Here is a 12,538-nt window from a genome sequence, read left to right as displayed (position 1 = left end):
TTGGGCAGTAATGCGTAACTTTTGACAGTAACTAATACTGTAACGCGTTACTTTAAAAAATAAAGTAACTTCGTTATCGTTACCGTATGCCATAAAAGGGCATTAATGGGAACATTAAAGAAGGTTCTTTAAAACAGTAACGCATTACTTTTTGGTGTAAGTAATCAACAAAGTAAATAAGTTACTTTTTGAATGAAGTAACGAGTAACTGTAACTAGTTACTATTTTTTAGTAACTAGCACAACACTGCTTATAACTTTCATACGGATTACATAATCAAAGAACATTTTATTCCATGTTAATTAGTTTATTTAAAAGTAGACCTTTCGAGCTTTCTATACATATATGTATTATGTCTGTGAGGCAAGTATTCACTGAGATTCAGCTTGTTTTATTTGTGTTTGTGAAGAGAGGGGACAGAGACGGCAGAAAGCGCACTCTTTTCTTTACTTAACATTTGCACAACATTTTGTTGTTATTATGAGTGTGTACAAATAAAAGTAGACGTATTGCTAAACAAAGTAGATGTATTGTTAATATCTGTATGTTAAATAAAGACTGTACTTTATGTTTGTTTCGTTGTGATGAGGACAAAATGCCACAAACCATGTTGATCCCCAGAGGGTGCATCACAGTGTAATTCGGTGCTGATTTGAGACTTGGCGCATTAGTAAAACAAATGTTTATTGATTGAAAAAAGATTTTCGGTGGAGCTTATTCATTTATTTTTGATATCTGAGCAAAGAAAATACATTGTGAATAAACGTGTGTTGCACTGAATTGTTTTTTATTTATATTTTTATTAAAAATGGTCAAACAAAAATGCATTAATAGTGCTTTAATAAAACCAGTGCTGTTAAAATAAACTTGCATTTTGACAGCCTTAATTGATATATTAACACCAAGCAAATTAAACATTTTGTTACCTAATAAATGTATCCAGGCTGAACAACCACCAGAACACAAGCAGAGAAATGATAATGATGATCAAGTGATCAGGAATATCTCTGTTCTCAGTCATGTTTATGTTGCTTATCCACTTTAGCCCCAGACTTCTTGTTGTCTTCTGACTGATCACTGTTAGCTTCATAACCTAGTCTATGTCTGTGGTGTCATGGAAATGATGCACCAGTGGTAGATTGAAAAAGCTGCACAATGACGGGAAATAGCTTGATGGTCAACGAGAAGGAACATTTTTTTACATAGATTAAATAGATTAAAATGTTTGAGAATATAAGAAGTGGAAAGTACAGATATTTGTTTCAAAATGTAATGAGTAGAAGTAAAAGTTAGGGTTAGGGTCTGAAAAATAAATAGTAAAGTAATGATACCTGAAAAATCAACTTGAGTACAGTAACAAAGTATTTGTACTTTGTTACTTCCCACCTCTGCCACCACACCACCACTACCATCATCATAATCATCATCAAAAAATAAAGAAAACCAGAAGACTCAACTTTTACTCAAATTTGCATGTCCATCATAAAATTTATAAGAATTTAATTTATTTTATACATTAACTCATGAATTGGTATGGTGGGAGTTTACCACCAACTTTTTAAAATGAATTGACTGACATGTAAAAAAGGATTATAGGCTTTTGTCCTCGAAACAAGCTAATTATATATTGCTCATATATGACACATGACCAGATGATTGGCAAAATTGACACAAATCTTACATCACCACTTAATATTAGTGCACATGTGAGCATTTGCACGTCTCAAATATTTTTCTCTGCTCAAGCCTAAGTTTGAGCTCTGAAACCAGTGCTGTGTTCATGTTGCTTTGTTTGTTCCTGAAGGATTTCCTCGTTGCCACTGTAGCAGAAACAGTTGGCACTGCCCATGGCTGCTCTCGGAGTCTGGAATAGCCTGGCAGCGGAGGTGGCATTGGTAGAGAATGATGCACACAAACACTGTTATTGTTGCCATTGAAATTCTCTGGGACCTCAGATTCTTTCATCAAACTTTCACTATTGTTCAGTTGTTTGAAGGGATTATGTAAATCCCACTGCTTGCGTTCCCTGGGTTTTTTTCTGATGATCCGTCGTAAAGGAAAGATTTTGTTAAACTTTTTATTACGCATGAAAATAGCGGTAGATATCAAGACAGTCAGAAAAACCAATGCTAAAATTACAGCTGTGATCATGCTGAAGATTTGTATGGGATTTTCTCTACTTTTCATTAAAAAGGATATCAATGGGCCATTGCGCTGAGTCTGTAAAAGAGCACAAAGAAAAACATCAAGTCCATGGGACTGAATAGCATATGAAAAGCATATGGTAATTTAGCATATGCTAGAGTAGAATACAGCAGTTAACTCATCGTTGGTGTATATGCTAGCAATATTATTATAGCATATTATGTGTGGATAAATAAAGGCAGTAGCTCATGAAAGGTAATTAGTCGAAAAAAAAACACAATGGGAATACAATGAAAAATTTTTTTTAAACAAATGTGTATATAAGAGCCTGATTTCACAGTAATACAAGATCAGAAGAGTTGAAAAAGGCACCTAGAACTGAGGTCATATCGTCTCACCAGCTTATTCTGTTTTTATTCATATTTTAAAAGTGTTATTTTTTTCAGTGCTCTGGCTCCTGCCCTCTTTTACAGACTGCAATTGTGATGTGTGATCTAAAATTAAAATAGAAACATGAAAAAAAGAAGCTCAACAATGGTGATGGTGATAAAATGCATTTGTACATTGCTGAAGAGAGAATTATTATTAGGGCCTCCTTGTAATCTTTCTGATCTTGCACTGTGGGTGGACCCGGGACTTTTTCACAGAGTTCCAGTAAATTATGGTAGATATGAAAACTGCCAGTAAGATTATGAAGATGACAGTGCTGAAACATATAGCAAAAACAGTCCAGGGTCGGGTTCTTAGGCTCAAGAAGTAGGAAATTATTCTGGACTTGATCTGCAAGAGCAAAACATTAATATCATAAACAAATTAGTTAGAGTGTTGAACTTTTTTTTTTTTAGTTAATTCTGTCTTGTTATAAAAATGTCAGTAAAACTTTCCAAAAAATATCTGTTTTCTGTACAAATTATACTGGAATCAAAATATAGACAGAGAGATATAAATTACCTCTTCTGTGATATCAATTTTTACAAGCATGGTTGTGCTGAAGGATGGAGAGCCTTTGTCTCTGGCCTGGACCACCACAGACCAAGTGCAGTCTTTCTGACTAGTGATGTTTTGCACAATGTCCATTGACTTTATGTAGGATTTCAGTTTGATTTCTCCTGTGTCTGCATTGATGTCAAAGATGTTATCTGGTTCTGCTTTCATGATGGAATACTCAATAACATTGTTCGGCTCCTCTGCATCATCATCTATTGCCTGAACAACACAAACAAATAGTTTAGCATGTATATTACACAGCAGTTCCAATGTTTAAAATATTCAAATACAGAACAAAAAACTCTTTCCGACCTCTATTTTCACTGGTGCACCAATAATCATTGTTTTCTCTAAAATATTCTCATTGAACTCTGGTGGATGATCATTGAGGTCCAGAACTGTGACAAAAACTTCAGCAAGGCTGTATTTTCCCTCTGTGTCCTCAGCCTTAACAAAGAAATTGTACTTTGATTTCACCTCAGCATCCAGACTGGCCCAGGGCTGGGTGTAGATGATCCCTGACTCAGACTGTATAAAGAAACTGCAAAAGAACAAATAGACAGGAAATGAGCATGCACCGGAAACTGGATTACATAGGCCAAGGCTAAAGGTTTCTGCAGCATTTTAAAAATCGAACACAATTATTGTTGAAAATATATGAAAAATATCTTATACAAAGATCTTTAAGTACTTAAGCAAAACAGGGCAACATAAGACTTTCATAACAACAACATACTGTATACAACAAATAAAAGGTAAAAACCTATTCCAAAACACAATAGCCTTTACATAACAACATAACTTGCTTTGCTAACATAACATGCCATAACTTGACATGAGTCAAGTTACAGTTTTGTGTAAGCTGATTTTAATAAAAAAATGCGTACATAACTTGTAGTTCAGTATACCTTTGGTATGTTGCAAACAGGTTGATATATTCACATAGCATGTGCATTGCCTTCACTACATGGAGCTGGAGATATGAAATATAGTAGAGCAGTTTTACTCACAGATCTGATCCTGTCCCATGGATGGAGTATTTGACAACACCCCACAATCCAGAGTCAGGATCCTTAGCCTGGAGAGAGAATAAGATCAATAATAATAAAAAAATGTGTTATATATGGTCTTAAAACAAGAAACAGTGACATAAAACATGACAATAATTATATTTGGAGAATTATTATTAGAATTAAACTGGGTGCCCGAATCAGATTATAACAACAATTTACCTCTAGTTGTGGATATATAGGGGTTTTGTGGTCAATGTAAAAAATATTTATTTGAATGGATCATGAGGCAGAAGACAGCTTATATAGGTTAAGGTTTTTCTTTGTCTTAAAGGCAAATACATGAAGTTAACAAAAAGATGTTAACAATTTGAATACTATAACCAATTTTCCTAAATGTATTTACAGAACTTCTGAATTATATCTCTGAGAATAATTTTAAATCATGCAGCATAATCTATATATGACTTAATATTTTTATTCAACATCAGAATTATACATAATAGAAGTGTTAAACATATTATACAGTAAAATCTAAATACATGTACGTTATATAACTTTGAGCTTTACATGCCACTGTTTTTTTTCTTGTTATTTTTTTATTTTCTTGTTAATTTGTAGCTCAATAATGTCTTTATTTAACTAATTCACCCAGGAAGGGAATATCCAACGGATAGCACTATCCAGAAACGAAAGTGATCTCCGACATGAACGAATAATGCTTGGAGACAGAGTCAAGAGACAGAACCAGTGAAGAAGGCTGGCGGTCGAGGATCCGCGATATCACCAGCATAACACTCAAGAACCGACAGCCTGTGACTCGAGAACTTGAGTTTATATAATCTTAACCTCAACGAGTCACGGACAATAATACACAAAAGCACTAAAGTAAGTGCTTTTGCTGTTACACAATGTAAAGCTTGCCTTAACATTTGCGAGTAAGCAAGTCATAATGAACAGGGAATGTAATTATATACTGTACATATTTAAACCAATAGTTCAAAACAATCAACATTTTAAAAATTGTATTTCAATGTCAATCTATAATTATTGGGAAAATAATAACTAGTAAAATTTAGATTTGACTTACAGTCACAGACACAACATTGGAGCCACCAGGTGAGTTTTCTGGGATTCGTGCAATATAGAATTCAGAGGTGAACCTCGGCGTGTTATCATTAGTGTCAATCAAATGTATGATTATATCCGCAGTGGCACTGAATCTTTCTGGGGTGTCAATTTCCACTGCAAGAATCTAAAGAGACAAAAGATCTCCCTTATATCCCTTCTGCTTGTCATTAACTGATTTTGGTAATGCAAAACATATCAAAGATGAACAAAAGAAAACTCCTAACTGCGTAATATGCTTTATTCCACAGACTTATTTTGCCATATCATATGTCAGCTCACCTTGAATTTCAGAAAATGGAATTTCTCATAGTCTATTGCAGAGGAGTCTTCTACCAATAAAGTGACTTGAGCTTCATTAAGGACAGTCTGTGGGACCACTCGCAACATAGTACCCGACCCTACTAGCCTTAGGTGGAATTTTGCATTTACACCCTGGAAAAGAAAGAAATATATACATAAATTAGTTTAAGTTTGTGTGCATATCCTATTTATAAACAAGAATATCAAGATTTTCCTTTTTTTTTATTTCTTATACATTAATTATTAACATAACTAGAATTGTTGACAATTTGACACACTTCTGGATTTAATCCTTTTTCAAGCTGCTGCTGTACTTGAAACAATTATATCTGTAAGCTGCTCATTAGGGAGAAGGCTTGTTTAATGTGCATAATAATAATAATAATAATAATAATAATAATAATAATAATAATAATAATAATCTAATTTTATTTATAGAGCGCCTTACAACAGTCAAAAGGAGCACAAGGCGCTTTCCAGTAAAAACAATAAAAGACAACAAAATATAACAACACAATAAAATAACAGTTGAATCAGAGGCTACGTGTTAAAAGCTTATATAAATAAATGTGTTTTCAACTGCGATTTAAAAACACTCAGCACAGTGATGCTTCGAAGGTGTGACGGAAGTGCGTAATTTACAGACGTGAAAGAACATTGTGTTTGACATTTAAATGGCAGAGCAGTTAAGGGGTGGGACTGGAATTTAACCACTAATTGCAAAAGTAGTAGTGGAAACAAAAGTGTGTTAAAATCAATGGTTAGGGTTAGGGTGCAGATCTAAGGCTAGTCAGTCAGATAGAGGAGAATATGGAAAGCTCTGAACAAAAATTCATAAAGTGGGAGCAAAAATGAAGATGAGCAAACGGTGTAGCTGTTGGTGTAGATAGCAGATTTGTGCAATAAGAATACAGGTGAATGTCTTTCAGTCATAAGTGCAAATTATGAGCCCCCCGTGATCAGAACTATAAAAGAGGAAACTGCTTGCAAATTAATTAAATTATTTTATGATCTAACCTTCTAGAATATGTGAATTGTTGCAATAGCATGCAAGCAAAATTTAGAAAGAGGAAACAAATTACATAATTTAGTAAAAGATAAAAAGTGCATACCCACTTTTTTGTTTATATTCATTTCACGGATATAACAGTAATAAAAATAATATACAAGTGTCTTTGTGGCAAACCTCAAGCAAATGTGAGTGATGCATTAAACTAATTGATCCTCCAATAAGTCAAGTTATGAAAAATGGCTAGCAGAGGAGATAGCTCATTAATAACTTTCTAATCAGCTGTACAGCTGGTAGCAGCACAAGGGATACAATCATGCAGATACAAATCATGTGCTTCAGTTTGTTTACATCGAACATCAGCATAAGGAAAAATATAACCTTTGTAACTATGTATGCATATCTACCTATCTACCTATCTATCTATCTATCTATCTATCTATCTATCTATCTATCTATCTATCTATCTATCTATCTATCTATCTATCTATCTATCTATCTATCTATCTATCTATCTATCTATCTATCTATCTACCTATCTATCTATCTATCTATCTATCTATCTATCTATCTATCTATCTATCTATCTATCTATCTATCTATCTATCTATCTATCTATCTATCTATCTATCTATCTATCTATCTATCTATCTATCTATCTATCTATGAGCCATCTGTTTTGGATGGCATATAATAAGCTTACCTGGTCTGAGTCATTGACTGTAATCCTCAAGCCCCTCAGTATCTCTCCTTCTGGAGGATGTTCATACATGGTCAACTCAAAGGTGTCCTGTTTTCCAGTCTCATTATAAAAAGTAGGCGGGTGGTTGTTCAAGTCAACTACTCGAATAGATACAGTGGTGATAGCAAAGTCCATGACATTTCCCTGTAAATTCACCTCTGAAGCCTGACAGTAAGCAAAATTGGCACTGCTTAGCACATACTGTAAGTGCAGTCTAATGATCACAATCCTAAACACAAAAATTGTATAGAAGGAAAAGACAAGATTTATATCGCCTAATGATACAGGTATACTGAGCTTATTCTAAAGGCATATATAAAAAAGTTACCTTAATTTTGATATTAAACATTTCCTTTCTTAAATGTTCTGGGTAGGTTAAAAGCGTTATGCAGCCACTTGTTTTGTTAATGCCGAATACACCATCAGCTCCTACAAAAACATAACAGACAAAAAATAGCACAAATGAATGATACAGATAAATGATGACAATCACAATGGCATCTAATATAATTAGCTGATATGCATTAGCTGATACATACCACTTTCAATAGAATAAACAATAGGATTAGGAGTTTCTACATCTCCATCTTTAGCAAAAACAGTGAATATTTCAGATCCCTGGAAAATAGTCGAAATAGAAAAATAAAAAAAATAGAATATAAATACAAATTAAATAACAAAATAACAAAATAAAAAATAAATCAACAACAATAACAACAAATAGATAGATATTTAAATTTGTAAATATCTGATTTTTTTATATTACATTATTCACCCTAATTTTTGTTGTTGTTGTTGTTGTTTTTCATATCATGTTCAAAACTAAAATAAAAAAAATAAGCACTTACAGGTGAAGAGACTTCATAGACATCGCCAAAATATGGTGTACCAACAAAACTGGGAGCAGTATCCTGAGTGTCAATCACATTAATTGTCAAGATCGCAGATGCTGACATCACCTGTTCCTTTCCATTATGACTTCCACCTCCATCCTTAAAGTAGTGACAGTGACCAGATGAGGTATTTTGAATATTGCAAATTTGTTATTCAATCATTTATTTATTCAATTATGTTATTTACTCTATTTTTCTGCATTTGTTTTAAACTAAACTAAACGAATTAACAACTGAACAAAGTTTAGTTCATTTCAAATGCTGCATAATTAACTCTTAAATCATAGATGCACAAACTACAGCCTGTGGGCCTGTGGTGACCTCTGATTTAGCCTAATATACCATATATGAAAAAAGGGGAAAAAAGGGAAAATATTGCACTGACATGTATCTTCATTTCTAATGCAATATTTAACAAATTTTCTTTTATTTAATTTTTAAGCTGTAAAATTTTTTTATTGAAATGTTGAAAATATATGTGAACTTTGGTCATTTGGAAAAACTGGAAAATTTCGAAAAACTGGAAAATTTGGAAACAATTTGGAAAAAAGGGGCCAGCTTAATGTCTCTCATTAGAAATTACTGTTATTACAAGCAAATAGGTGTATTGCTTAGATTGAATAGTTATTATGCATTCAACTCTAGTACAGTTTATGTAATCAAAAAAAAAACCCTGGAGACTGTTTACCTTTGATATTCAAAACAACATAAAGTAAATCTCACCTTTGCCACCACAGTAACAAAATGTGTCCTCACTTTCTCATAGTCGAGTGCCTCACCCACTTTTATCCTTAACACTCCACTGTGGTGATCAATAGCAAACTTAATGTTTGGGCCAGTGTTCTACATATTACAACAAAAGACAATGTTTCAATACTCTCAATTCCAATGAAAGGACTAATCTAAAATTGTTCATACTTCAGACTAGTATACGTAATTCTTTCTAAAGCTTATCGTACTGAATAAGCATTGAGTTAAACCACTATAGAAACATTATTAATGTCAGCACTGAATCTATATTGGATCTGAATGCGCATGCAGTGCAACTTAAGGGTGAAAAATCATATGTCGAGATTGAGGGAGCAAAAGTGTTACTCCTGTGCAATCATAAATTACTACAATTTCCCAGACAGCTAAGAGCTAAGCCCTTAGTATCTGACACAAATGTGATTATAATCTAATCCCAGACAGTACTTAGTATGTGCTGTGCTGCACATTTCAGTTTTAGGTCAAATGCACTTAAAATGAATTATAATTTTTTATTGTAATCAAAGTAACCTTGTAGTACTCAATCTTTAAAATGATTTTCTACTCAAAGTTTATGCAGGAAACAGAAATGCAAAAGTTTGATCTAAAAAGAGTTTTGTCTAGTTTATGAGTCACACAGTCGCATGGATAAGCCATTTGTTAATCTAGAGCTTGTAGGATTGGAAAGATGAGCAGTTACTTGTAGAAAGTAGGTGACTGATCCACCTGAGCCTGTGTCTCTATCCACAGCCTGCACTTTAAATATGCTTGCCCCAGAGGGTGTGCTCTGTACACACACACACACACACACACACACACACACACACACACACACACACACACACACACACACACACACACCTTGTGAAATAGGTTAAAATGTAAACATTAAACTGTGTTTCAGTCAAAGCAATAAAATGTAATAACACTTACCTCTGGTACATCCACAATAGAGGGCAAGTTCTCAAAATGTGGCTCCTCATCATTGGCATCCGTCACAAAAACCCTCACTTTTTCTACAACCTTTACACAGGTTAGTTAACAACATTTTAGTTAACAACTTTACACATTTAGAGCAGCAAATATTTGATTGTAGATTAGTCCACCTACTTCATTAATCTCATCCGAAATACTGACATAGACCTCAATCTCATCCTGTATCTGGGTTTAATCAAATTATCACGTTATCAAAATCTCTTCAAAGTAATTATAACTTATTTTGTATAGGTTAGAAGCCTACCTCTCGGTCAAGCTCCTCTATCAAAGTAACTATTCCAGATATGGGATTAACACTGAAGCATTCTTTAGATCCTGCATCAAAGTCCAGGCCATATCTTATGGGCTGTCCTTCTGGATCAGTTCCATTCAGAACATATATATGTGTTCCTAAATTATGAGAAACACGATCAATACTGTTTTTATTGTTTAGCCATAGGCAATTCATTGCTTGATAGTAACTATTGGGAAACTGGCCTTATTGCCTGGTGAAGTTTAAACCCTAGCAAAGCCACATTAAACTGGATTAAATTGGCTATTCCTCTCCCCTGTCAATCACAGTGACACTATATAGTCTGTGAGATCATTTATTTGAACTCAGATAGTCTTTTCTTTTGCAGAAACAGCAATACAAAAAGATAGTTAGTGGGCTTCATGTGTCTTAGAGGAAACACATGTTGAAACACATGGGAGCTGTCACAAGTCAGGGGGTATATTAGTATAATAGTATTACCATTATAGTATAAAATGGTTACTCTGTTGGACTCATGATTGTAAGTTATGAGATCAAGGATGTGAGTTCAAATCCCAGCACCTGTATTATCCCTGTATTATCACTGTATTAATTTGAGGTTTATTCAATCTGTTATATAATTCATCCTTCATTAAAATATAGACACTACAAAAATACTGTGCATGTGTATTCACATGTGTACACTAATAACATTGCATAGTGTTAAAAAGTAGCTCTCTTACCCTTTGGCGTGTCTTCTGACAGACTAAACAATGCCAGATTACCATTGTTACTATGAGGCCCATTGTCATAGAAATATGGTGCAAAATCACTTTGTGCTGTGAAACAAGAAATTATATGGCTCATACACTGTACAAAAAAATATTTACAAGTTGTGCCTTACATGAGAAGCCAATTCTGCAAGCAAATGATATATACACTACTCCTCTTTTGACTACTCACTTGCCTGGCTTTACTAGTACTTGACAAAGAAACTGCTAAATTACTATAAATTATATCCTCCAGAAAGTATTACAGTATAAGCATTTCCAGTGTTCAAGAATCCATACTCACTTGCTACAGTGTTAATTAAACAGATGTAGGGAAATGTAGGAAATGTAGGAAAGATAAATACACACTATATTAGCAGACATAATATAAATAATTTTCCATGAAGATTCTTTTAAACATAGGTTGTTTATTCAGCTCAAGATATAAAACTTAAGTACTCACCAAAATGGAAATTTACCAATAACAAAAATGGCGAAAGAATCCTTTTATCAATATTCATCCTAAAAAAAGTTGCAGCTTATATCTAAGCAAGTGTTTCTTTAAAGGTGTTTGTTGTAGACTGAGGAGATCTCCAGGTAATCCAATGATGAGTCTTAGACCTGGGCCATTTTTAACCCCCTTTACTTTATCTTGGCTTTTTGGTAGCTACTCCTTGCCATAAATTCTTATTTCTTAACTACAAATATATATATATATATATATATATATATATATATATATATATATATATATATATATATTGCTTATGAGAATATCTTTCCTTTTTTTTGCTATCCTTTTATTTGCTTGACCAGAGAGAGCATAAATATTGATTCACAGACTCCACAATGAGCACAAAACTACCTTAGATCTACCTGCTTTAATTCTCTAATTCTGCAAACTAGTAGTAGAAAAAAAATCTAGCATAAAACTATAACACGAGCGTCAACCATAAAATAACGACAGAAGTAGACCATTTTCTGGCTTGCAGTAATCATATGATACAATTAACATGAGTTGAGACAGATTCTTCAATTTGCCTATTTTATTTTTATGTTTTATGCTATTGTGTATATTACCTAGCATAATATACACAAAAATAATACATTTTCCAAAGGTGTCGAAAGGTGTACTGGGAATAATTTTGTTCTACATAGGTTTGTATTTCCTTTTAATTTAAACATACTTAAAAGCAATACAGTTAATCTTTTTTTCAGTAAATCCTATTTACAGAGTGTACAGCCTTACAGTATGGTATTTATTTTTTTTCTTTTCTTCGTAAAAGAAGGCATGATCTTCTTTAATTATTACTATGTAGAATGCTTAACTAAAAGTTATTATATTACACATTTAACAATCTTTATTGCATTTCATATAGTAAAAACACATATACAAATGAAAATACACACATTCCAATTGATCTTAGATTTGAATGGAACAGGCAGATGGCAGGCAAGAAGATTAGCCCAGTGTAATCCTTCATCATCCCACAGCCCTCAGCACCAGTCTACTAATGCAAATAAACAACAACAAAAAATGTATGCTGAGTACTGTCTTAGATTTAACATTGTTAAT

At 33.2% G+C, this 12,538-nt stretch overlaps 1 protein-coding gene across 1 annotated transcript; it reads right to left on the bottom strand.

Annotated features, from left to right (window-relative positions):
* Positions 1-2,172: 2,172 nt before the first annotated feature.
* cdhr1a (cadherin-related family member 1a) lies at positions 2,173-11,059 on the bottom strand (the record flags this gene model as incomplete). Its single annotated transcript, XM_083539038.1, has 16 exons — positions 2,173-2,925; positions 3,097-3,351; positions 3,445-3,673; positions 4,143-4,210; positions 5,233-5,397; positions 5,553-5,705; positions 7,286-7,489; positions 7,653-7,753; positions 7,864-7,942; positions 8,173-8,316; positions 8,941-9,060; positions 9,665-9,751; positions 9,898-9,987; positions 10,075-10,125; positions 10,205-10,350; positions 10,936-11,059. 16 exons carry the CDS (start codon positions 11,057-11,059, stop codon positions 2,731-2,733), a joined length of 2,211 nt encoding a protein of 736 aa, XP_083395164.1. The 3' UTR covers positions 2,173-2,730.
* Between the last annotated feature and the right edge of the window lie 1,479 nt (positions 11,060-12,538).

Source organism: Silurus aristotelis (genome assembly GCF_946808225.1).
Source record: "Silurus aristotelis genome assembly, chromosome: 4".
Taxonomy (NCBI): domain Eukaryota; kingdom Metazoa; phylum Chordata; class Actinopteri; order Siluriformes; family Siluridae; genus Silurus; species Silurus aristotelis.
The sequence above is the reverse complement of the archived record's forward strand: the minus strand, read 5'-3'. Positions and strand labels throughout refer to the sequence as shown.